The sequence below is a fragment of the Arvicola amphibius genome, chromosome 12, assembly GCF_903992535.2.
Source record: "Arvicola amphibius chromosome 12, mArvAmp1.2, whole genome shotgun sequence".
In the NCBI taxonomy this organism is placed as follows: Eukaryota; Metazoa; Chordata; class Mammalia; order Rodentia; family Cricetidae; genus Arvicola; species Arvicola amphibius.
Window position 1 is genome coordinate 22,386,069 of NC_052058.2, and position 27,587 is coordinate 22,413,655.

The 27,587-nt window shown below is 42.5% G+C and overlaps 1 protein-coding gene across 1 annotated transcript; it reads right to left on the reverse strand.

The window, feature by feature from the left end:
* Positions 1-8,890: 8,890 nt before the first annotated feature.
* Positions 8,891-18,102, reverse strand: LOC119827924 (intelectin-1a-like). The gene is made up of 7 exons (XM_038349875.1): positions 18,030-18,102; positions 16,607-16,705; positions 15,208-15,455; positions 14,721-14,879; positions 14,255-14,375; positions 13,283-13,386; positions 8,891-9,043 (listed from the first exon to the last, which is right to left on the reverse strand). Exons 1-7 carry the CDS (start codon positions 18,091-18,093, stop codon positions 8,891-8,893), a joined length of 948 nt encoding a protein of 315 aa, XP_038205803.1. The 5' UTR covers positions 18,094-18,102.
* Between the last annotated feature and the right edge of the window lie 9,485 nt (positions 18,103-27,587).

Genomic DNA, 27,587 nt, shown 5'->3' on the forward strand with positions numbered 1-27,587 from the left:
TGAGCCACGTTCTAAAACTGCAGGCTTTTCCAGTGCAAAAGGGACAAGTTCTAGGAACGCCTATCCCATGGAGCTAGGGAAGCATGGAGGGGACCCTCTAATCCAGAGAAGGCTGCCAGGAGCACCTCACTGAGAAGGTGATTTGGCTTGACTCCTGGCCTACCCTAGACAGATACCTGGCATATGCTGTTATTCTCATGGTGTCCCACTGGAAAAATGACTTAGCATTTAAGGAAAAGAACTGCTCTTCCAGAGGACTCAAGTTTGATCCCTAGCAACCTTGTCAGGTGACTCATGACTGCCTATAACTCTAGTTCCAGGGAATCCAATGCCTCTTACCTCTGTGGCATCAACTGGGTGTCAAGTATTCCGCACACAAGCCGGGAGTAGACATTCCACATTCAAAACATAATATTTTGTTTCTCCACGTCAAGAGTCAGAATTCCGTGCTACAGCATCTAATTGGCCACATCCAGGCTATCTGCCAGTAGTATAGATTGCCAGAAGGGTATGAGGAGGAATCATCCCTTTAGTTTGCCAGCATCTGTGTCTCTGCCTACCTCGAGACTAGGAAGCACGGGAAACATTTCTACAAAGGAAGAAAGGTGTAATACTTCCCCCGTGTCTGCATCCCTTTTCTGTTTGGCCTTTTCCTTTCACTTCTCACAGCAGCCCCTTGAGGTAGGTGTTGCAAGGAGAGAGCCACTTGTTTGTCCTGGCTGCCCGGCTAGCTTAGCCCATGACCCGTCCATCAGATCCAGTTATTCAGGGTCTGAAGAGGCTCTACCTGTAAGAATCATGGGCGAGAGAAAAGGAGACCAAGCAGAATTCAATTGTCAAGGTCTCACTTTATTAGGGTAATGGTTACAGCTTATATAGCCCTTGAATGAGGAACTTGGCTTGGGGTGGGAGGTAGGGGTAAGAAGAAACTTAGCGGGGTAGCAAAGGTCACCAGTTAGCACACCTGGTGTATTTTGTGTAAGCGGAAACATTCTTTTGTGGTTCTGTTAACAAACAGTTCTCAAGATAGTTGGAATGTGGGGCTCTCTGCAAACATTCTTAGGACAATGGTCCCTGCTATCATCTTTAGGACAATGGTCCCTGACAAGCCCAGAAGTAACAATACAGAAATTGTATTAATTAAATCATTGCTTGGCCCATTAGCTTTAACCTCTTACTGCCTAACTCTCACATCTTGATTTAACCTATTTCTATTAAGCTGTATATCACCATGACATCATGGCCTCCCAGCAAAGTCTCAGCACATCTATCTCCAGCGGTGTCCATGGCGTCTCTCTCCCACTCGGCCCTTCTTTCCAGCATTCAGTTCTGTCTTCCCTGCCTACCTAAGCTCTGTCCTATTAAAAGGCACAAAGCAGATTCTTTATTCATTAACCAATACAAGCAACACATAGAAAGAAGGACCTTCTACACCATTTCCCCTTTTCTGTTTAAACAAACAGGAAGGCTTTAACATTAACATAGCCAAACTACATATAACAAAACATTTATCAAACAAGAATATAATATTTATATCTACTTTATCTTTTATCATAACTAAGGAAAACTATAAATATAAATTCTGGAACTCCATCAAAAACCTATGTAAACTGGAAGTGCATTGTAAGCAACTTCCAAAACTCTAGAATTGAAAGAGACATCTTGCTTCCTGGACAGTTATCCTAAGTTCCTCTGTACCATTGGGGCATTCATCTTCAGCCTACAACCCCATAGTATCCTGCAGACATTTCCATGAAGCAGGAAATTCCAAAGACAATTTAATCACTTTCTTCTGTGTCCTGCAGAATATCTCCCAGACTCTTTCAATAAGCAGGAACCCAAAAGACCATCTCACCTTTAAGCAAGTTCAGCAGTCATCTCTCTGTGAGTACTGCATGTCCAGGCAAGAGCAGCTTCTTTCCCAAATGGCTAACCAACTCCATTAGGAGACTCTTCAATGCCTGTCTTCCTCTTGAAGTAAATTGGTGCTGCCAGGAGCAGATATGTCTCATTGTCATGAAAAGTCCTAAATTTTTAAAAACATTTAAATGCCATATTCTGAAGGTCTCTGAAAGATTTGAAGAATACCTAACTAACTGAAATATATTTATACACATCTAGAAAATCTAACTAACATGACTACAAACTTGACATTTTTTGCTAGATGATTAGTCATTAACCTATATTTCTTAATAATACATTATATTTTTAATGAGCTACACAATCACAATACCTTAATCAAGATCAGAAATGTATATACATATAACAAAATTGAGATTAAACTGCTATCAAGATCCATACCAATGCAAATTATTCACATCTATATCATATCCCCCTTTAAATGTAAAAGAACATTTATAAACAATATTTGGGAATATGGGTGTAGTTTTGTCTATACTGCTTCCTGCTGTTTGGGGGTGCTGTTAACCAGGTCTTTCATGGTATATCCTGTGTGCTAGATTCACCTCAGTCAGCAGTTGTATGAAGTAATTTTTGTTTTCTTTTTTTCTTTTTATTAAAAATTTCTAACTCCTCCCATTACTCTCCCTCTCCCTCCACTCCCCCTCCCCTCCCTCTCCAATCCAAAGAGCAGTCAGGGTTCCCTGCCCTGTAGGAAGTCCAAGGTCTTCACCCCTCCATCCAGGTCTAGAAAGGTGAGCATCCAAACAGACTAGGCTCCCACAAAGCCAGTACATGCAGTAGAATCAAAACCCAGTGCCATTGTCCTTGGCTTCTCAGTCAGCCCTCATTGTCAGCCACATTTAGAGAGTCCAGTTCGAACACATGCTCCATTAGTCCCAGTCCAGTTGGCCTTGGTGAGATCCCATTAGATCAGCCCCATCGTCTCAGTGGGTGGGACTGTAGTAGGAATGGTGGGGCTGTGTCCCACCACCTGGCTAGCTTTACACCTGAAATAATTACATGGAAATTGTATTCTTTTAAACACTGCCTGGCCCATTAGTTTCTGCCTCTTATTGGCTAATTCTCATATCTTGCTTTAACCCATATTTAGTATTCTGTGTAGCACCACGAGATGGTGTCTTACTGGGAAGGATCTTAGCCTGCGTCCATCTTGGAGAGGAGAGCTATGGCGACTGCCTGAAGCATCTGCCTGAATCTGCTTTCTTTCTCCCACAATTCTGTTCTGTCTACTCTGCCTACCTAATTTTCTGTCCTATTAAAGGGCCAAGGCAGTTTCTTTATTAACCAATGAAAGTAACACATAGATAGGCGACTCTCCTCCATCATTTCTCCTTTTTCTGTTTAAACAAAAAGGAAGGCTTTAACTTTAACATAGTAAAATTACATATAACAAAATTGTTATCAAGCAAGAATTACAGTTGTAATATTTATATCTATTTTATCTTTTATCATAACTAAGGAAAATTATAACTATCCATTCTTCAACTCCATCAAAAACTCCAGAAGGATATAATACTACATAAGTAAACAAGAAATAAGCAACTTCCTAACTCTAGAAATGACAGAGACATCTTGCTGTCTAGACAGTCACCCAAAGTTCCTCTGTACTGTTGGGGCATCCATCTTCAGCCTTCAGGCCCATAATATCCAGCAGACATTTCCATGAAGCAGGAAATTTCAAAGACAGTTCAATCACTATCTGCTGTGTCCTGCAGAATGTCTTGCAGATAAAATGGTTAGATAGAAAATCTAAACTATAGCTACAGATCAATTATCAGAATGAATGAAAGGAACATTTTTTTATTTTTTATTTATTTTTCCATTCAAAATTTACACTTCCTGAACATTTTATTAGATACAAAGCTAACATGGAAATCAGTTGTATCTAAGTAGTATCAAAGCCTGGATTTTAGCTAAGTCCCAGACTTCCAGGAAATTCTTTTTCCCACTGTAGCAACTTGCTGCTGATATAAGAATGAGTACTTTTCATGGAATCAAAGTTGATCAACAACTGCACTGTGTAGGATGGATTTCAAACAAAAATATGCCACTGAATGAACACAAATTGCTACCATCATTAGAGACAGTAAGTGCTAACTCTAGTGCTACAGGAAGTATACATTTTATTTGAACACTGGTCTTAGACCCAGATGTAGTTCTACTCTCTTTTGTTAGAGCTTATGGAGCTGTGTAAATTCACAAAGGAAATATTGGCTTAACAAATACAGTCTGATGAAAGTTTCATAGTAACTACCAAAGGAGCCATGTAAACAATGCAACAGCCTTGTTATCACACTGAGATAACACTATGTACAAGGATGAAACCACACCTAGGAGGGAGGACTCCATCCCACTGGGGAAAGTGCAAACAGCAGTGATACTCAGAGAATGGAGAAATGACGCTGGGTCAGAAGAGATGGAGAACCAGAGGAAGAGTGTACTGATCATGCATCCAATGTGTGGTTTGGGGACCAATGTAGCACTCTCAGAACTTAACACAACTGGTGCCATGCTAGATGTACCAAGGCACCATTGTAACCTAAGAGCCTGTCACATAGACCCCTACACCTGCCAAAATGAGAACAAAGTCATAATCATTATAGTTCCTAGTTCTGGGATAGTCCCTAAATATATTAACCTTGCCTTTTTACTTTTGTAGATTTGCTTATTACTAACTGTTTTTAATAACTGACCTGTGTCAATCAGGGTATAATTTTTGTGCATAAAACTATAAGGCTTGTGGCTACACAATTTGGGCTACATGATTCCCTGGATAGTCTGCAGTCAGTGAATAAGACTTTCTGTTGGGGGCTGGAGAAATGGCTCAGTGGTTAAGAGCATTGCCTGCTCTTCCCAAGGTCATGAGTTCAATTCCTGGCAACCACATGGTGGCACACAACCATCTGTAATAAGGTCTGCTGCCCTCTTCTGGTCTGCAGACACACCGAGACAGAATGTTGTATACATAATAAATAAATAAATAAATAAATAAATAAATAAATAAATAAATAAATAAATAAATATTAAAAAAAAAAAAAAAGACTTTCTGTTGGCTTTTTTTTCTTTTCTTTATCAAGGGTACAAGTCCATTACATCAAACTGTACCCACATCACTCAATTACAGAGACATGATTCACATCCCTTTAATTCAGTCTGCATAGCCCTGTGGTCTTCCTGAAAATCACGTCTCAAAAACTACAAAGTTAGGGAGACAAAGTTTGACATGATGTCATTACTCAGGTCAAATGGAGAAGGTTATATTGAGCCTCTGTTCCGACAGAAAAGCATCCAGTCCTTTGTTTACACATTGGTTTTATTGTAACAAAGCAATTTGTACACTTTAACATTTACAATGAGCATCTTTTTCCTTCTAGTAAAAAAACAAAAAACTAAAAATAAAAACACTCAAAATAAAGTTACAACAGAGATATCAACTCCAAATAAAACCCTGCAAGGTCTGCTGATTCTCCCATTGAGTGACAGGGCTCAAGTCATCATTAGGAGAGAAATTTATTTCAAAAGTGTCATCTTAAACTGCAAGGATGTCTTTACCATCACAATTGAACATGCCAAAGGAGAAGCCATGTTGTCACAATGTCCACTTACCCTCACAGACACCTCAAACCCACTCTTGGTGACCTTATATACTCTCCTTTTTTCTTTCTTTTTCTTTTTATTAAACAAGAGAAAGTAGACAAATACTGTTATGGTTTTGGTCCCTGGTCCCTTTAAGAGACAAGCCACACCCACTCCCTCACCTATCTGCTGAGGCAGGCTGATCTTCAGCTTCTGGCCTGATCTCGCTCTCTTTTCCATCTTCCTCTGGGAGAGGCAGCTTTGCATAGCTTCTGAATTTGGTGTCATTCTATTTACAGCTAAAGTCAGTCTTTGTAAAAAAAAAAAATCAGTGAAAGTTTCTTTTGGGCCCTGTATAACTTTAGTAAATGACTCAATTCTCTTAATTCTCTTTCTGCCTTCTTCAATTCTGTCCCAAGCATTCAAAGCTGCTGCATAACATAGAGCCAAGGTATGATTATCATATATAGACTTTCTGTACATCAGCATAATCGTCCTCTCCAAGAAGTAGGTCTTGGGAGATTTCAATACCTCTAGCCCTACTTCATTGTTCAATTGTCCTAGCCTCATCTTTCAACCAGGTTTTCCACTGCAATTGAAGACCAGGTTCCAATACTGCTGTACCCAAGTTTCTCCAGTCTTGAGGTATAATTCTGCCAATAGTTGACCATGAGTTTAACATCTGCCTAACAAAAGGTGAATGCATACCATATGAGACTATCACTTCCTTAAATCTAACATTTCCACAAGACTCCAATCAGCTCTTGCATAGCCTTGGGGGTGGATAACCTCATTTGGCAGTTTCTGTAAGGTGACTGGATAAATGGTTGTTTGAAAACTTGCGTTGTTCCTCACTAACCTTACAATGTAATGCTGAGATTGGTTCTCCTTTAAATTTCTCTGTCTGGATCTGAATATCTTTATGACCTGTTTTAATAAGTTTTTCTGACACTTGTATCTTGGCGCTCATACAAACCAACATTTTAGAAATAAAATAAAAATAATCGAAATGATAATTAACATTACATCAATCCCAGTTGAGTATCCCTTCATTTAATTGTTCCATTTTTAAATCATCCATTTTGTAACCATACAGAACTAACTCCCTCTGTTGTAATAGTGTCTCCCATGTTTTTTAACATGAGAAAAAAACTCTATCTCTTTTTTAATTAATTTCCCCCCTTTAAGAATTCCCAATTGTCTCACAAAATCTGTTGACAATGATGGTGAAGATGATGGTGAAGTGTGAGGTGACTGCTCTCAGAATCCTCTTACCAAAAAGGTACAACCTGCCTTATCCCTTCCTGTCCTGCCCCATATTGTCACTTCCTGTATCCTCTCTGTACAGACCTCCAGACCTCTATGATTAAGCAGTGGCTAGCTCTGACCTCTGATCTCCAGGCAAGCTTTATTTGTCAGAACACAAACAAAATATCACACAACAGAACAGGGCATGGTCTTCACAGCAATTCAAACTCTAAGATGGTAGCCCTGAACTCGTTATCTTCCATAACCAGGCAAATCATCCAGTAGAAGGATTAGGGCACCAACCTAGCTACAAAACCTTTGACCTACAATTCTTCCTGCCTATAAGATGTGCTGGAAGCTGGACTGGGACTGAAAAAGCACAGGATAAAACCGGACTCCCTGAACATGGCAGACAATGAGGGCTGCTGAGAAGCCAAGGACAATGGCACTGGATTTGGATCCTACTACACATACTGGCTTTGGGGGGCCTAGCCTGTTTGGATGCTCACCTTCCTAGACCTGGATGGAGGGGGGAGGAACTTGGACTTCCCACAGAGCAGGGAACCCTTACTGCTCTTCGGACAAGAGAGGGAGGGGGAGTAAAGGGGGGAGGGGGAGATAAATGGGAGGCAGGGAGGAGGCAGAAATTTTTTAATAAAAAAAAGAAATGAAGAAAATATTAGACAATTATATGGAAAAGAGATAATATTCAGATTTAAGGAATTTTAAAAGCTCAAAGTAGAAAAAATATAGATTTAAAAAGAAAAGATGTGTGCCAGGCAGTGGTGGTGCATGCCTTTAATCCCAGCACTCGGGAGACAGAGGCAGGCGGATCTCTGAGTTCGAGGCCAGCCTGGTCTACAAGAGCTAGTTCCAGGACAGGCTCTAGAAACTACAGGGAAACCCTGTCTCAAAAAAAAAAACCAAAAAAAAAAAAAAAAAAAAAGAGATGTGCTGGGAGAAAGGTGGTATAGAACTTTTGGGAATGGTCAGCCAATGACTGGACCAACTTGAAACCCAGACCACAAGAGAGAACCTATGCCTGACAGTGCCTAGAGGGTTAAGAACCAGAGGCTGGATAGCCCAGAGACCTGGGATATAACCAAATGTGACTGGGTAAAAGAGTCAATGGAATGATTCCTAATGATATTCTGCTATACTTGTAGACTAGAGCCTAAAATAATAATCATCAGAGAGGCTTCATCCAGCAACTGATGAAGCAGATGCAGAGACCCACAGCTAAACATTAGGTGGAGCTTGAGGAATCCTGTGCTAGATGGGAAGTAGGGATTGCAGGAGCCAGAGGGATAAAGGACACCACAAGAGCACAACCCAAAGAATCAACTAACCAGGACTCAGAGGGGCTCACAGAGACTGAACTAACAACTGGGGATTCTGCATGGGTCTGACCTAGGTACTCTGCTTGTATGTTAAAGTTATGTAGCTTGGTCTTCTTGTGAGACTACTAACAGGGGAGTGGAGGTTGTCGCTGACTCTTTTGCCTACTCCTGGGACACTTTTCCTCCTACTGGGTTGCCTCATCCAGCTTCTTCCCAGAGCTCTTTTGGTCAAAAAGTCCATGCTATACCTCCTGCCTAACTATTGGTCATTTATCTTTTTATTAAACCAATCACAGTAACATATTTTCACATAGTATAAAGGAATATTCTGCAACATTTTGCTCTTACTGGGTTGCTTCATCCACTCTGAGGGGATGTGCCCAGTCTTATTGTAACTTGTTATGCTATGTTTGGTCAATAACCATGGGAAGCCTGCCACTTTCTGACAGGAAATGAAGGAGGAGTGGATCTTGGGAACAGGGGGTTAAGGGAGGGACTGAGAGGAGATAAATGGGGAAGGCTGCTGTCAGGATATAATATATGAGAGAAGCATAAATTTTTTTTAAAGAGCATTGCAGTATCATGGTCCTGATATCTGAAGAACAACCAAGCACGGCAGCAGAAATTCTTTTGAAATCTCCCACCCCTACACAAAAAGGATTCACGAAGACACCAAGCCTGCAATGAACATGGTTTATTCTCCTTTTCTGTGCCATTAGCATTCTAATAACTAGATAGGTTTTTCTCCATGCATGTGAGTCCACAGATTGGAGAAGAAGTCTGGGTCCCACACCACAAAGTTCTCAACGGTAGAACAGAAGCACAGCTGCTTCAGTTATCGCACGGCTATTGCTGCTCGCTGTGTGAGTTCCGTATCCACTCCAATCAAATGCAGAGAAGTCTCCACACTGCCGAGGGTTACCTTCTGGGAAGAATCCTCCTCCACCAATGCAGTGCTGAAAAAAGGGAAGAGGCAAAATAGCAAGGAGAGGTCAGCTGGTGAAATGGTTTGGATATGAAATGTCCTCCCCAGAGATGTTATGCACTGAGGACCTGGTCCCCAGTGTAAGTAACATTCAGAGACAGGACTTTGTGGAATGCTTGAATAGAAGGATCCTGCCTTCATCAGTTAATTAATAGAGTCACTATTTTGAACTGACTCTTGGGAGGTGGTGAAGCTGGGAATGGGGGTGAGGTCTGGTTAGAGGAAATAGATCACTGGGAGAGGAAGTGTAGTGTGTGTTTCAGGGGTGGCGCGTGCACCTGCATTACACAAATGCACCTATGTGAAAGTAGAAGTTGCAGGATTATCTCCAGATGTTGGTCCTTGCCTTTCCACGTTGTTTGAGACAGGTTCTCTTCACCACTGTGTTAGCCATGTTAGCTGACCTAAGAGGTTCTGGAGGGTCCCCTGCCTCTGTCTCCCATTCCTCTGTAGGGCACACTGGAATGGCAGACACCTGTGTGCAGTTGTTGTATGGGTTCTAGAGATAAGAACTCAGGGTCACCAGACTTGCACCCCAAGTACTTTTACCCACTACTCCATCTTTTCAGCCACAAAGAAGCAAGTTTTTGAAGGTGACTTGCCCTGGCCTTTAATGATGTTTCTCGGTTTTCCGGTCACCATTCAGTAAGCCACACTGCTCTGATGTGCCTTTCTTGTAGAATGTTTCTACCTCACCACGGATCTAACAACAATGGAGCCAACTGACCACAGGCTAAAATTTCTGAAAGCACAAAACTAAATAAGATTTTCCCCTTTAACCTGTTTCTCTTGGGTGTTAATCACAGAGGCAAAAGGCTGACTAATACAGCCGATGAGTCCAGAGACACATTAATACCCAAATCAGTGGACTCTTTGTCCCTCTCAGACTCTCTGTTGACAGTATCACGTCGTTTGATCCATAAAACTTCCTTCCATTGGCTTTAGTGGCATCACTGTCCCTCCCTACCTTTTCATCAGCTTCTCTGCACCTTTGTCCTTAGGTCCCCTGTCTAGATTTTTCCTTTATAAATTCCTTAAGCACTACTTCCCAGAGAGGACACATTTTCCAGTCCCCAGTAGCTTGTGTCACCTCTCTGTCTTCAGTTAGCCAACTGATGATTCAAACTGTCTATCTCCAGTCCGGATGTTTCTTGAGCTAAAGATCTTAAATCCATCTGTCATTCAAATCACTCCAGGCATTTCAAGCTCCACATGAAAAAGCAGAGTTAATTACAGCCATGAGCCACTTAACAATAGGGATTTATTGTGATAAATTCCTTGGTTGTTCTGCCATGGTGCGGACATCACAGGGTATCCTCAGACAATCTAGAGTCACTATGATGCCCCTAGGCAGTACACTGTCATGTAAACAATCCATCACTGACCAAAACATGAAGCAGCATGAGTGCAAATCCCTCCTTAGCGCCAAACCTGGTCTTCATTCAGACATTGGGACTTAATAAACGCAGTTCACTGACTTTGAACTTGCTATTTCCATGTCTTAACTTCCCAAGTAGCAGAGTATGTTTTGCCACACCATCTTAAAAACCAAAGAAGTAAAGGGATTGGATAGGCACAAAATAACAGTTACACAGGAACAAGAACTAGTGTGCTGTTGTGGAGAAAGATGGCTTCAGACAATGATAGCATGCTGCAGAGTTGAAAACCTAGGGCAAAGCAATTGGAATGTTTCCATCATAAGAAAATGCATGTTTGAGGAGACAGACAGGCTTAACCTGACTTAAACATTGCATGATCTAACCGTGCATTGAACCATCACAATACATCCTGTTAATATATAAGTTTATGTTATCAGGGGGGCTGGAGAGATGGCTCAGCAGTTAAGAGCATTGTCTGCTCTTCCAAAGGTCCTGAGTTCAATTCCCAGCAACCACATGGTGGCTCACAATCATCTGTAATGAGGTCCGGTGCCCTCTTCTGGCCTTCAGGCATACATGCAGACAGATATTGTATACATAATAAATAAATAAATATTTTTTTTAAAGTTTATGTTATCAGTTAAGTAAACTTAATTTTAATAATAGTTTAAAATGGCACTCACTCACCCAAGTGAAAGCCATAAGGTTATCCTAGACATCTCTTCACATTCTCTGTATTCATCAAGTTTTAAATTTTAAATCATCGGTATTCATTGGCCCCATACATGGGTACTGCCCTACTTCACGCTTTCATTTGGACCATGGAAAACACCTTTCTTTGTGCCTAGTCTTCCCCCACTCAGACCTGACACTGTGCTATCAGTGTCACCTGAACACACAAAGATGACAAAGTTAGTCTTCCCCTTCAAAATGTGTTGATGGCTCCCATCATTTGCATACAGTACAAACTCACTAGAATGATGTAAAAGTTTCATCCTGATACAGTTCCTGTTAACACTTCCTAAATCAGCTCTTGGCTCTACCCTCCATTCATCTGTAAACAAAACTAAAACACAGCTTGCTTTCCCTCATAGCACATGCTAACTGATACACTGGTAAACTTGAATACATTATTCATTCACCCTAAGTTGGTCTGCACCATAAGCTTCTATCCATCTCCCAAGACTCAACTCAAAAACTACCTTTCCTATAAACGAGGTGTGTGTCACATGCCTGTGGTCCTAGCACTGGAAAGCTAAAGGCAAGGCAAGAGGATCAGAAGTTCAAGGTCATCCTCCCTACGTAGTGAGTTTAGAACCAAATGAAGATATATGAGACCTGTCTCGAAAGCAAAAATCCTTTCCTACAGTCTGTACTCTGACTTTCCAGTGCTTACTGTAGCCCCTAGTTATTTTTTGTTTGTTGTGTTTTGTGTTTTTCTTTCTTTTGTTTTACAACACTAGGAACCAAATCCTAGGGCCTTCTGCATGTTAGGCAACTGTTTTACCACTAAGCCATACCTAAGCTCCTTAGTTTATATTTCAATTATACTTCAAACATATCAAATAACAATTACACATTTGTGTGAATGTCTAATCTATTAAGTGCTAGCAAAGTACATCACATTTCATATCTCCTGTACTGTTACAATATAGGTACCCAAAGCGAGCTATGCTAAATAAAAAGCAGGTAACACACTGGCACCCGTTAACATTACATTTTATATTCTTCAGACATGACTGAAAGGTGACTAGAAAGCAGGTTTTCACCAAAAAACCTTCCCTTTCATTATCTCCATATTCATCTCTCTCCATCTCAATCAGGGGGCTCCTTGTCAGCAAAGCTTCCTCATCCTGTTAGGAGAATGGACGCTCTGATGACCAAGGAATGAAAATGGAAAAAGGGTCACCTGTCAGGAGCTGAGGACCCTTTTCTGAGACTGTTATTTTGAGGAGGTCTGGGTTCCAAGAGAATCTGTTATTCATGGCAATTCCCACCTCATTCTGCCTTTTGCCACAAACTAGAAAAACAGACAAATAAACAGAAATGTCTAATGATCCCAGGCTTAAAGAACATCAGGTAGCTGCAGTGGAATTGGGTGTACCTGACCTCACAGTCAGTCTACATGCTAACCTTTAACCAGAGAAAGTGCCTGTGATAGGGAGGAGAAAAGCCTGGGTGAGGTCTACCAGATGTCCAAAACTCCTCTAGGTAATCTTTCTATACAATAAGTAGCTGTACAAATTTCACTCTCAAAGCTAAACCCTCAGTAGAGAATCACAATACCTGGTGACTCTATAACAGTCTCAGCCCCCAAAGGTTTTCACAGGACTTCCTGAATATAAGTGTCACCCTGAATCCAAGTAACTGGGTGTTTTATCCAAAAAGCTAAGCAAACAGCAACAGTGCATTAGAAGTTGTAACATTGACTTTGGTCTTCAATGAGAGAGGATATTTGTATGTAGACATAAGTTCTTATCCCTGAGAACAAGCCAAGTACAAGGAAAGGTCACACTCCTACACACATGCTCATACTACCATGACAGTCTCCCATGCTCAACACACACTGAAAACCTCAGTCTTATTCACAGGCCAACTTGGTCCCTAGAAAGACTCAGTTCAGAACACTTGCTGCTTTTGCAGAAGGATCCAAGTTCAGTTCCCAAGTATCCATGTCAGGTATGTCACAACCATATGTAACTCCATTTCCAGGAAATCTAACACCCTCTTCTGGCTTCCCAGAGTATCTGTACTCACATACACAACCTACTCACAAGGACAGGGGTAGAGACATAATTTAAATTTTTTTAAATATATTTGAAAGGACTCACAATTTCAGTATTACATCCAGTGACCCTCATGCCAGCACACAAGGCATTGGCTGCTCTCTCATTATTGAACACTCTGAACTGAATAAATCCTGCAATGAATTCCCCTGAAAAGAAAAAATAGAAAAAGAGCATTCAAAGAAGATTCTAGAAAAACTTGTCTTGAGGTCAATGCAGAGATTGTCAGTGTCAGATGCAGATTCTAGTTCAACACATCAGAAACACTGGGTGTAGTCTGTCACTACCATGACCAATGGCTAAAACATCCTAGCCACAAATGTCGTTAACAGGAGTCTTTTCCAAATCTCAGAGTTCAAGAGTCTGCTGAAGGCTTTTATGAAGAAACTTAGTAACCCAGGAAGATCACACTGACAACCTCCAATGGACTATCACAGCAGTTAGCAAGTATGTTGGCTCTGGTCCTACCACACTTTTCTTCTTCCCTTTAATTTTTAAACTTTTATATGCCAAGAACAAATAACAGGAGCTTGAAATTACACAGCACAGATTCAACCGCTTTGAAGGGTATGTGCAACCTTAGATTTATGTTAAATAACACAATAGTCACCCATCACATCAGACATAAAACTCCATTTTCTTTGTTCTTCTACCCCACCTTTTTTCTGTTGTTCTGGTTTTTGGACATGGACCTGGTTTATTCCCAAGAAACTTCTGACTGATAATGGGATTGCTAAGAGTAGATTCTGGAACCATGTATCCCCAGTACAAATGCTAACCCTTTTGTTCATACCCTATGATCTCAGGCAAGTTCCTGGACCTTGAGTGCTCCATTTCTCTCATCTGTAAAATGGGTTAGTGATAGTTGAGAGCCCAAGAGCAATCAACTGAGTGAAGTGAAACACAAATAATCACAGAAGAGAAGCAGGCTTTGGTGGATGGTAAATGACTATTACTTATCATAACTGAGTTTATCACGTGTCCTGCACAGGGTTCAGAGGTGCATTAGAGACTCACTCTGGCCATTGGGAGAGTAATAAGAGGCTGTCTTCTGAGCATCACCAAAGTCATAGAGCACAGGTAACGATGGACCATTGTCATTCCAACACTTCCCTACTCCATATTTCACAGGGTACATCTACAAGAAAAAAAAAGTCCCTGGTAAAAATGGCAGCATAAGTACTCACAAAAACACTGCCCTACATGTATCCAGTAAATAAGATTTTTCCCAAACTAGTCACATAAAAAAAGAATCCTTTCCTTTGTCTATCTCTCCGATACCTTGGACCTCTCTCTCTTCTCTCCTCTCCTCTTCCTTCCTCTCCTCTCATCTATTCTCTTTTCCACATACCCCTATCCCTTGTCTCACTTGGCTCATTACACTTAATATTAGGGAAACACTGAGTACAACCCCCCCAATCTCAAACACCTGCCTCTCTCTCCACACCCATGAAAAACAGCCTCACCCAGTAGTCTCCAGTACCTGGTACAGGCCAAACAAATTATGGCCCATGTATGGCAGGAAGCCAGTGAAGGTGCGGTACCTCAGCAAGGAGCTGTTTCTCCAATTTTCCAGGGGGCTATTGTTGGGCACATGCCAGATCCCCAGGTTCCCAGCCTGGATGTCGAAGTAGCCAGGGTTCTGGAAAGCAACCAACACTGAGCCTGACCAGACAGAAGATTTCACTAAGCAGAAGACCCTCATGCACAGTGTCTTGCACAGCTGGTATCTCTGAGCTCCAGGTGGACAGAGGGTCAGCCATATTCAAATGTCGTTATTTCCAAGGACAATGGTCCCATCACCATCACCTACTTACTGAAAACCCTACTTGGAAGGATGCTGAGATTCAAGGTAAGCACTTTTCACTTCTTTGCCCGTGTTGAAGGACAACCTTCCCACCGTCTCCATGGCATCCTTGAGCTACACTTGCATCCTCACACTGTCCCAAGTGGCTACAGAGTGTACCTACCTTGTAGTCATCACTTGTGGCCCCCTCTGCAGTCCCAAAGGTGTTGTAGTTGGCCCAGTTGCCATCCCCCTCTGGGTAGTCTGCTCTGTTGCCTTGCTGACTGGACCAGCGATCGCCCACCGTGCACTTCCCACCCATGTTGTTCTCGTGCACACTGGCCACCAGGGTCCACCCACCACCAGCAGTGGTCATGTCACAGAAGGTCTGGTAGATGACACCATTCTTCGTGCGGAGGAAATAGAGGCCATCTGTAGAGAGAACCAGTCCACAGTCCTGTGTGCAGGCTCATTGTCCATCTCTGCTCTAGAAACAGAATGGCTCTAGGAACTACAAACAATACCTCATACCCTGAGTGTCCTACCACAGGTGTCCCTGGGATTGTGCCTGAGTTCAGAACGCCATGCTTCTGTGACTGAGGCAGGACATGGAACTACCCAAACTGACAGGGATTTTTCTCCTAAACTTAACCATAGTATTATCAAAGGACTTGGCAACTCCACTTGGTAGATAACCAAAGAACTGGGAGCAGAGACTCAGATATGGACATTCATATTTGTGACAGCTCTGGTCACAAGACCTGGATGGCAGAAACAAGCCAAGTGTTTCTCTGCATAAAAAGGAATAAGCAATATACTGTGTTGTCTGGTATGCAGAATATATATTGTGCATATTTCTATATATCCCATAGATCAAAAAGAGTGAAGTGGGCTGGAGAAACGGCTCCAAGGTTAAGAGCAAGAACTGTTCTAGGACTTGAGTCAGGTTCCCAACACTCACACTTGGCAATGTACAAGTGCCTGTCACTCCAGCTCCAGAGGACTAAAGGGTCCCTTCTGGAATCTGCATGTACCTGAGCATACATATACACATTCCCACACAAAGGCATGTACATCTACATCATCATCATAATAATGCTAAATATTTTTTAAAATTAACTCTTCTACAACACATGTGAGCCGTGAAGCATGCTGATGAAATAAGACATTTCTCAGATAAGGTAACAAAAATTGTCGGATTCATAGAAGTAAGAAACAAAACAGCAGCTCACAGGAAATACAGGAATTTGTTACTTGGTGGCTACAGAATTTCTGTTTAATGAATGAAAGCTTTCTGGAGATGGATAGTGGTGATTCATTCCATTGTGAAAGGTATTCTTGACTCTGAAAACCCTCAAACTTGGTTAAGTGGATATTTTTATCCACGATGTACATTTTATCACATTTTCTATAACAAAAAAAGAAAAGCTGTTTGATGGGACAAAAGCCTGATTTCCTAGCTGGGTTATGTGTTTGCATTTCTGAGACCGGGTCTCCCCAGGTTGGCTTGGAGATTTCAATCCTCTGCCGTAAGCTCTCAAGTGTTAGGATCACAGTGTGCTCTTTAAATGTTCATCACTCACCTTGTGCCCCAGTGATATTTTGCTTGATTTCCTTGCAGCTTCTGAACAGAGGGGAAGACACAGGATTGGCTTGGCTGTTGGCGTCCAGGTTCTCTTTAACTAGAGAAGATGCCGAGTTTCACTCTCATGGGACACCCAGCCTCCCCTGTCATTCATCCTAAACTCATTCCATGACTTCTCAAAGCCTCCCTCTGAGAATCAACAAGATTTGTAACTAGGAAGAAAGACAAGAGATCTGAAGGTGTGGAGAACTTTGTGTCCAAAGTCCTGAAAACAAAGAATAAAGTGAAGCCCAGCTTTGCAGATAGGAGAAATGCAGGGAGCCTAATGTGCCTGAAGCATGGGAAGTGAGGTCGACAGGGCAGAGGGTTGACCAAGAGAGCATGGAATAAAAAGCCTTGCAAATTGGCCTCGACTCTGCCAAGTCCTCTGAGAACCTAGAGAGTGGAAACAAATGAGAATATTAGGATCAGAGCTGCTCAGGTGTAAGTAGCTCCATGGGTGCAAGTCAAGTATTTTTGGATTGTGTTTACTGTGTCTGAGCCACAGTTCCCTACTGCCTCATATCAGTCTGACAAAAACTACCATGTGGAGATCATGTAAGATGGCATATAGGGACTAGCCCTTTTCCTTCAAGATACTAAAAAAAGCAGTGAGAGGAATTACACACTTACAATACCATTGAGTTCTTACAGACAGCAGAACTGAAGAAAACATTCTCTGGTCACGAACCAGACCAGAACATGCCCTTGGCATTGAAACTCTAAAGCAAAGATCCTAAGTACGGGGAGTGACTAGGATGGGACACACAGCTCTTGCAGAAGTCCCCCCCACCCCCGGAGCTACACACAAGCACAGGATCTGGACCAGGACCTGTCTCAACAATCTCACTGCCACACACCAAATTCCTTCAGGAGGCAATCAGCCCCCAGCCTACAACTCACAGGCAGCATCTCTATGGGGGGTGGACTAGGTTGTATTTACATGTTCAGGAATCCACCATTAAAGGAAAAGAGGCCTTTACTTTGGTAGAGAGTGGGGGTGGGAGATAATTGGGAAAGGTTGGAAGGAAAAAAGGAATGGGAAAAAAATACAATTATATTTCATTTCAAAGGGTTATTTAAAAAAAAAAAAAAAAGACATGAACAATGGAGCTGTGGTCACACACGTCTTTAATCCCAGCACTTAGGAGGCAGAAGCAGGTAGATCTCTCAGTTTGAGGCCAGCTTGGTCTACAGAGCAAGTTCCAGGACAGCCAGGGATACACAGAGAGACCCTGTTTCGAAAAACAAAAAACAACAACAACAAAAGAAGCACGATCTCTGGCCCTCAGAGACCTAGGTCCCGGCAGCAACCTAGTCTAGCGCTGATTTCCTTTAAAGGTAAAGGAGACCTACAGCTCTGTTCCTGTATCAAGACTCACCGGCAGTGCACCCTCTGGTGGCCACGATGATAAACAGCAGGAAGCCGAGTTGGGTCATGGTCATCTAGAGACGGACAAGATGATGGTTACGCTCTATCCAGACCATCTTTTCCCCCTTACCCCAGTCTCAGCTCCTATCTAGTCCTTCAGTTACTCAAAGGCCCCTTCCCTTTATTTAGCTCAACACGTCTGGCCCTAACAGCAAAAATCCTTTCCCCCGCTGCTCCAGAAGCAACCACCTTCCCTCTTTACCTGGTGGGAGCTAAGAGTTGCCGAGTAAAGACACAGAGCTTTCTCTTCTGAGGCTTCTGCACGTGTGAGGTTCTGGTCCTTTTATGGGGAAAGCCCAGTGGGGCATAAGCTCACCTTCTGGCAGGCTGCCCAGTGTAGGTATAGCATCTGCTTACTGTAGGGTAATTCTGAGATTAGCAGGCTCTCAGGGACAAATACTAAATGTGGTTTACTAGTATCATTCTCAGACTCAGAAAAGTGATGTTGGGTTTGTTTTTTCAGTCCGCATCTTTCCTGTAAATTCATATTTTTCTTAAAAAAATTCTAACATCTACCACAATCATCATTCATAAGAAAGGGAAATTTTGCCAGCAGCGTCAGTGGTGGTGGTGGTGGTGGTGATTTTTGAGACAAGGTCTCATTAGCCCAACCTGATTCAGACTCACATATGGCTGAAAATTACCCTGGACTCCAGATCCTCCTGCCGCTTCCTGCCAAGCGCTGGAATTTTAGGTCTGTGCCATAAATGCTGGCTAGGAAAAGAGGAGGGGGGATGTAAATAACAACCTTGTAAGAGAATAATTTCAGAATAAGTACAAATATTTTGCTTAAATAAGCTTAATGGCATACAAAATTAATTGGCCACACGGTGGTGGCCACACCTTTAATCCCAGCATTCAGGAGGCAGAGTTCAGTGGATCTCAGATCTCTGTGAGTGGAAGGCCAGCCTGATCTACACAGTGAGCTCCAGGACAGCCAGGGCTATGCAGAGAAACCCTGTCTTGAGCGGGGGAAAATCCCAACATAGGCAAACAGAAGTGGACAAAGTTAAATAAATCTCACTGCCAGCCAACAAGCTATTTGCAATCAACACACGTCAGGAGAGGTTGGCATGGGTACCCTCTGGACGGAGTGACTCTGACATCAGCCACACTCCAGCACAGCCTTCTGCACAAAACCGACTCCATGGCTTTGTGTGTACTTATTTTGTCACAATTCGGTAATCTTCATCTTTTCGTTTGAGTTGGGTTTTATTTTTCCTCCCTCAGAACCATCCTGTGCACTCCACCCAGTCTCTCTCTCTCTCTCTCTCTCTCTCTCTCTCTCTCTCTCTCTCTCTATTTCAAATTCAGGGTCTCTTTTTCCTTTTCTTTCAAGACAGGTTTCTCTGTTAAACAGAGACATTGTCCTGGAACTTGCTTTGTAGGCCAGACTGGGCCTCAAACTCATAGAAGGCCGCCTGCCTCTGCCTCCTGAGTGCTGGGATTAAAGGTGTGCACCACCAGTGCCGGGCTCTTTTTCTTTAGTTGCTGTTACATACGTGTGCACACATATATCCCCAAATACATAATTACTGCTGGTTCAATCTGTATAACATTGCTTGTATTTACATGTTTTCAGGACTGATCATTTGGTATTACATAGCCAATTGGTGTTCTCTTCCATAGAGAAGACTGTTTCTCCAGCTCTGCTGTTCTTAGTTGCCTCTAGTCCTCTGTCTAGGGCTGAGGCCTCCTGAGCTTTCTCCCTCTACAGTAGCATGAATATTGGTGTCCTCCTTGTTGGGGTTCTGCTTAGGCAGCCATGTTGGTAAGACCTCATGGATGTAGCTTCTGATGCTTCTAGAAGACAGTCTCACAGCAATCTCCGTGTTCCCTTGACTCTTTTTTATGTGTATGACTGTTTTGTTTCTATGTATGGTTGTGTGGCATGTGCATGCAGTGCCTGCAGAATTCAGAAGAAAATGTCATAACCTCTGGAACTAAAGTTACAGAGAGTTGTGAGCTGCTATGTGGGTGCTGGGAATTGAACCAGGATCCTATGGAAGAGCAGCCAGTGCTCTCAACCACTAAACCATCTCTCTAACTCTCTCTTTTGACTCTTGTAATATTTCCACCCCCTTTCCACAATGAACACTGAGCCTTATTAGCTGCAGGAGTTGTGTGGGTGATGTGTCAGTTGGGACTGGACTCTACAACCATGCATTTTGACTGATTGTGGTCTTCTGCAGTGATCTCCGTCTGTTGCAAAGAGAAGTGTTCTTGACAAGGAATGAGAACTACATTGATCTGTGAATATAAGGACAAATATTTAGAAGGAAGTCTAATATTTTATCTAATATTTAGGTTGTGCTGCTTTAGTACAGGGGTGGTTGTAGGTTCTCTGCCAAGATCCATGAATTCTCTAGCCCTGGGTGGTTGGTTAGGTTTCCAGTACCAGGCATGACTTCCCTCTTGTTGAGCAGGTCTTAGTTCCATTAGAGAGCTGTTGGTTACTGCCAAGATATATGCGCCACTATCACTGCTTTAGGGTTATTGAACCAAACTAGTAATTGTTGTGGTTCACAGGCATCATAGGTGAGTAGAACTGTTGATTGCTTCCCTCCTTTGGAAGTTTGCATGATGCCTTCCAGGTCCATGAAAGCTAATCCTCAAGGAGGAGGTTTTTAGATCATATCCAGCTCTGCTTTTGTTGCTGTTGTTGTTGTTTTATTGTTAGGAGGATTTTGTTTCGTGTTGTGTTTGGTAAGAAAGAGAAAGAGCATGAAGTTGGGTGAGTAAGGAATTGGGGAGGATATGGGAAAGTTTGGGAGAGGGGACAAATATATCAAAGTATACTGTATGAAAATTCCAAAAAGTAATTTTAAGATTTATTTATTTATTTATTTATTTATTTATTTATACAGTATTCTGCCTGCATATATGCTTGCAGGCCAGAAGAGGGCACCAGATCTTATTACAGATGGTTGTGAGCCACCATGTTGTTGCTGGGAATTGAACTCAGGACCTTTGCAAGTGCAGGCAGTGCTCTTAACCACTGAGCCATCTCTCCAGCCCCCAAAAAGTAATTTTAAAGATACAAAAAAGGGTCAGTGTGGTGGCACACACTTTTAATCCCAGCACTGGGAAGGCAAAGGGAAGTGGATCTCTGGGTTAGTAAAGTGGTGGTTATAGGTTATAGGTTATAGGTTATAGGTTATAGGTTATAGGCCAGACTAGTCTAAGGAAAAAATTCCAGGACACCAGGGCTACACAGAGAAATGCTGTCTTAAAAAAAAGAAAGAAAGGGGGGGAGGGAGGGAGGGAAGGAGGAAGAGAGGGAAGAAAGAAAGAAAGAAAGAAAGAAAGAAAGAAAGAAAGAAAGAAAGAAAGAAAGAAAGAAAGAGGAGTTTGAGGCTAGTCTGGAATACATGAGACCTTGACTCAAAAAAATTGCATATACACACAAAGAAAATATACCCTTTAGTATTTTTAAAAATCAATTCCCGCCAGGCAGTGTGGCACACACCTTTAGTCCCATCCTTCAGGAGGCAGAGGCAGGCAGATCTCTGAGAGTTCAAGGCCAGTCTGGTCTACAAAGTGAGTTCCAGGGCAGTCAGGACTATTACACAGAGAAACCCTATCTTGAAAGGCAAAAAAGAAAAAAAAGAAAAAGTTGATTACTAGATGTGTTCGGTGATATTTAGTGTCATTATACATCTTATCCTTACTGGAACATAAGTCATAGAATAGCCGATAATTACTAATTAGACCTAAGAATCTAAGAAACTCTGGGCTATTTGGAGGCTATCACCCCCTAACCACCAGCATCTAGTCACTGTGTCCCAATGATTCTGCCTCCTACTTCCTCTGGTATCTGTTCTTCATTCCACCTCACCCAACCCCTACTGTCTTTGACTCTCGTTTTGTTCTTATCTGGATTTTTCAGCTATGGCTAGTAGAAATTTTAATCTTAAAATGGCCTAGATTTTAACAAGTGATTATACCACATGATGAAATAATAAATCCAGAAAGATTGAAGGATTGGACTGGGGTATTTAAAGATCATAAGAAATAAACATGGGTGGGTTCAGTATTCACTGGATTGCCCTCCCAATTCTATTCTGTGCCTCTGTCTTTTTCTTTCGTATCTCTGTTCCTTCTGCCTAAAATTTCTAATCCACACACCCTTATTCTGAAACATGTGAACCCCACAGAGGCTGAACCCCGACAGCTTAGCATATTAAAACACTTGCCACCAAGCTTGACAACCTAAGTTCAATCCCCATAATTCTTATGTTGGAAGTGGAGAACTGATTCACACAAGTTGTCCTCTGACTTGCACAGGTGTGCCATGGGACATACAAACCTACATACATACACCCATGTGTGTTTACACATATTTACAGAGAATAAATAAAAAATACCTGTAATATACATATGTGAAAAGTTTATTTATGCACACACATACCAGGAACACTGGATCAATACATACCTTTCACTTACCTTATTAAAAACCCTATATCTAAACATAATCACTTTCTGAGATGGTGGACTGGGATTGTCACATAAAATTGAGAGGACCATAATTCACCCCAACACAGTGTCCATTCCTGAACTAATTTCTGGTCAAGGGAGTGAAACTGCCCCACTTGCCTAGGGCTGGCTAATCATCTGGGCATGGGCCAGATGCTTGTGAGTTTTGTGACAAAGTCTCTGGCCTCTGTTTTGAACATTCCTTAGCCCTCTTCTACCTCTAGTATTGGTCCTCTCAAATTCTTCTGCACACTGGTGCCAAAGGGAATCCTTATGAAATACAAGCCATATCTAGGAATGATGATCCACACCTGTAATGCCAGCATTTGGGAGATAGGGATAGGATGATCAAGACTTTAAGGTCATCCGTCTACAGAGTTCAAAGCCAGCCTGGGCTACATGAGACCCTGCCTTTAAAAAAAAAACTCACACACATAATTATTACTATAATCTCATTAAAAGTACCCCTATCACCCGGCAGCTAAAGAAACAAATTCAAAGCCCTTTTCTTAGAGGTTGTATCAGTTACCTGTTGTAACAAACCACTCCACAACTGGGTAATTTAAAACAAGAATCATTTCCTTTGTCTATGAGGCTGCAATTTGAGCAGCACTTAGATGGCATGGCTAGCTTCTGTTGTGCCTAGCATCTTCTGGGTCATTCCCATGAGTTCCTTCTTCTTTATTGTCAGGGTGGGATTTTAGGGCTTAAATCACTGACACATTTGAAAGCAAGGCAAGCGGATCACTGGTGGTCAGGGGTCGTATGACTGCATGACAGCTGCTCTCTCCAGTCTTCCTCTTGCTCTCTTTGGGACTCGGGTGTCATTTAGATCAACTTCTCTGATAGCCGGATTTCCTTACGCAACAGCAGAATCGAATCAGAAGCATTAATTATGTAACTGTGGAACCAGCTAGTTTGTTGTATCTTCTGTTGGTGACGACGAGACAGAAGGTGGGGATGAGAGCAAGATCAGGGGTAAGAAGCTGCTCCAGCTGAGCTTTCTGCTATACTGCAGACTAAGCTGGACAGAGACTGAGTCCGTTGTGTGGAGGAACGAGCTGAAAATCTGGGAGAACTAGAGTCCTGGATTTGATCCCAATCCTGAGGGGGGGGCGGGGAAATGGGGATATAAACAACAAAAAAAGGAAGCTTGCTTTTGCTGGGCTCTGCTCCGAGTGGTCTTCAGTTTATCTTCAGTGGTCCCTCCAGCTCAAAGTGTGCTAGGTGGCGGGGAGATGTGGAAGCATGTGTGTGCCCTGAGGGTGAACTTGTGAAGAAAGCCCCTCCCTCCCATACCACCTCAATCCATCCCAGCATCTGTATCCCCCAGGTGACTTGTTATATTTTACTGTTTTTAAAATATACGCTTTATTGTTCAACAAATACATGTACATGTATAGAGAGTGGGTACAGATGAATACAGAGATTAATGAATTATAGAAAAGCAAATATTGTTGGATTACTAGCCAGGTGAAGAAATAAAATCTTATCTGCACTTCAGAAGCATCAAATACATTCCTTCCCCATTACAAAGCCCTCCCTCCCTCTAGGGTAAACACCAGATCAATGGTGATCAGTTCCTTGTTCCCATACTACACTGCCTTTGTTGGTGTGTGTTTGTAGTTTGGTTTAGGTTTTTTGTTGTCGGTTTAGGCCCCTGCACACACATAAGGACACGCATATACATATGCTTAGAAATAAATCTTCAATATATATAACTACATTCTATTTAGCTGCACAGCACTTTCTTTCTTGTGTGATGGCAAAGGATGGCAAAGGATGCCTCTGTCTCCTGAATGATTGTTGGCTACTTGACATTTTTTATGTTGTAGATATTTCCTTTTTAAATTTCAATTTCATATTGTTTGATTGCACATGGAGAATCATGCTGGTTTTCATGTAGACTTTATATCTTTTATTCATTAATCTGTGAGTTATTTCAGATTTCCTATGTAACAATTATGTCATCTGAAAACAGTAACTATTGTTCTTTCCTTACCAATCTTTATGCCTTTTTCATTTTCTTGTGTTACTACAAGGTATCACCTCCAGTGTTACATTGACTAGCAGAAGAGGAAGTGAATGCCCTCAGATTCCAGACACATCCCTTGGATATAGAGATACAGGCAGTTGTGAGCCACCACCCAGGGGTTCTGGGAACTGAATTCCAGTCCTCTGGAAGAGCAGTAGCCATTTTTAACCACTGAGTCATCTCTCTAGACCACGTTGAAATTTTTTTTATAAATGTATTGGGTTTTGAAAGTTCCCATATTATGTTAGGTTTTTAATGAACAAAAGTTCAAACTCTTTGTTAATGGATTTGTATATGTGTTGTATTGTATCTTCTTATTCGTGTGTGCATATGTATGTGTGCATTAAGTGATCAAAGGCTAAGTGACATTAAGTATCTTCTTCAATCATTTTCCACATATTTTTTGAGACAGAATCTCTCACTGAATCAATGTGGCTAGACTAGAACCAATCTGGCAAGCCCCAGGAGTCTGCCTATCTCTGCCTCCTACGCCTGGGGTTACAGGAACATGCCACTGTGCCCAGCTTTTCATATGGGTGCTGAGAATCCAAACTCACACTTGTGCAGCAAGCCCTTCATCAAATGAGCCATCTCCCCAGCCTCCATGAGTCCAATTTTGAGTGAGTGAATTTGGATTGTACACTTTACCCTTCCGGATCTATCAAATGATGGTATTATCTCCATTCTCACACTGCATTTACCACCACTTTGCCATGAGACAATAAGCAGCCTAATCTTAACTTTCTATCTGCAAGACCCAGAATTCTAACGATCCTGCAGCAGCCCCTGGAGCATGAATCCCTGGGTGAAGACCTGAGTAACCTGCAGTCCACCTCAGGGAAAACTCAGGCCCTGGATGCCAAGGCACCCTTCATAAGCAGTGCTTGTCCATGAAGAACATAGCACTCAGACTGCAGAATAACCATTTCCACCGCCGCTCTCCCTACAGCTTATCAGCACCTATCTACGGCTTTCCGCCGGGCTCTGCCTCCACTCAGACGCACATGCTCAAAGGTGCTTCTCTGGTGCCACGTCAGGGCCTGATCCCTGGCGCTCTCTTGCCGCTAAAGCTAAAAGACACCCCTGCCTCTATACCCTGAAACCCCAGCTGGAGACACCCAGAGTTCTGGGTGTTGGTGCACAACTCCTGCCCCTCACCTTCCTCCCCACTGCAGAGGAGACAAACAATTAAAAATAATGTTTGTGCCGGGCAGTGGTGGCGCACGCCTTTAATCCCAGCACTCGGGAGGCAGAGGCAGGCGGATCTCTGAGTTCGAGGCCAGCCTGGTCTACAAGAGCTAGTTCCAGGACAGGCTCTAGAAACTACAGGGAAACCCTGTCTCGAAAAACCAAAAAAAAAAAAAAATATGTTTGTTTGTTTTTCTCCTAGCAGAGAAGGATCCCGAGCTCGGTGGAGCCCTAAGATAGACAGGCAGCAACTTTGGAAGGGAAGTTATCACCTCGGAAGTGAGTAAGCTTGCTGAACGGTTTAACTACCTCATCCTCAAGTAGTGCTGGTCCCCAGACGGCATGTCCAACAACAATACACACATCCTCTGGTGCTCTATTACCTGCCCCATCACTCCTGCTCCAGTGCCATTCCACCATTTTCCTCCTCCCCCTCCCCCTCCCCCTCCCCCTCCCCCTCCTCCTAGATGTTGCTTCGTTCACTGTGTACAGGGTTATATTGTTTGTTTGTTTGTTTGTTTGTTGTTTGTTTGTTTGTGACAGGGTTTCGATGAAGTTTCAGAGCCTGCCCTGGAACTAGCTCTTGTAGACTAGGCTGGCCTTGAACTCACAGAGATCCACCTGCCTCTGCCTCCCAAGTGCTGGGATTAAAGGTGTGCGCTGCCACCACCAGGCGGCGCACAGGGTTATCTTAATGCAATAGCAAGGCCATTGGGTTCTTTCCATGGCTCCTTTGGCAATTCCTAGAAAACTTGTATGAAATAGTACTTGTTAAGCCAATATTTTCTTTGTAAAATTTCACAGGTGCATATACTAACAAAAGAGAACTACCTCTGGGTCTAAGACGAGTGTTCAAATAAAATGTACACTTCCTGTAACCCCAGACTCAGCACTTGACTGTCTCTAGTGATGATTTGCGTGCATTCAGTGTATCACAGTTTGTAGTTCGTCCTGCACAGGACATAAAGCAACGGTGCAGTTCACCAACGAAGCCTTAGACTTGGTGTCTGGTAATTCTGACATCAGCAGAGAGTTGCTATAATGGAAAAAATAATTTTCCTTCAAGCCTGAATACTAGAGCTCAAATCCAGGGTCTGGTACTAATTAGATATAACTGATTTCCATGTTGACTTTACAGCCACAAAACAATATTCCTCCTGTGTTCGTTCTGATCATTGATCGGCATGTTTTCTTTTCTTTTTCTTTCTTTTTTGTTTTTTTTAAGAATTTATTTATTTATTCAGTATCCTGCCTGTAGGCCAGAAGAGGGCACCAGATGTCATTTATAGGTGGTTGTGAGCTACCATGTGGTTGCTGGGAATTGAACTCAGGACCTCTGGAAGAGTAGTCGGTGCTCTTAACCACTGAGCCATCTCTCCAGCCCCTTCTTTTTTGGTTTTTTAAGACAGGGTTTCTCTGTAGCTTTGGAGCTTGTCCTGGAACTAGCTCATGTAGACCAGGCTGGCCTAGAACTCACAGAGATCCGTCTGCCTCTGCCTCCCAAGTGCTGGGATTAAAGGTGTGTGCCATCACCGCCTGGCAGATTTTCATTTTTTTTTTCTCAAGACTTGCTTTTGTTATTGTGTGTGTGTGCATGTGTGCCTCACATGTTCAGATGACCGAGGAGGCCAGAAGAGAGCGTTAGGTTTGCTGAAGCTGTTAGAGCCAGGTTCTTCCTCATACCCATCCAACAGCCCATTGTTGTTCTTTAAAAAAATGCTACGGAGTCCCAGGCGGCAGCTGTAGGCAAGCAGCAAATTCTATAAAGTCCCAAATGGTGGTAGCAGGCCATGTGGCGGCAGACAGCAG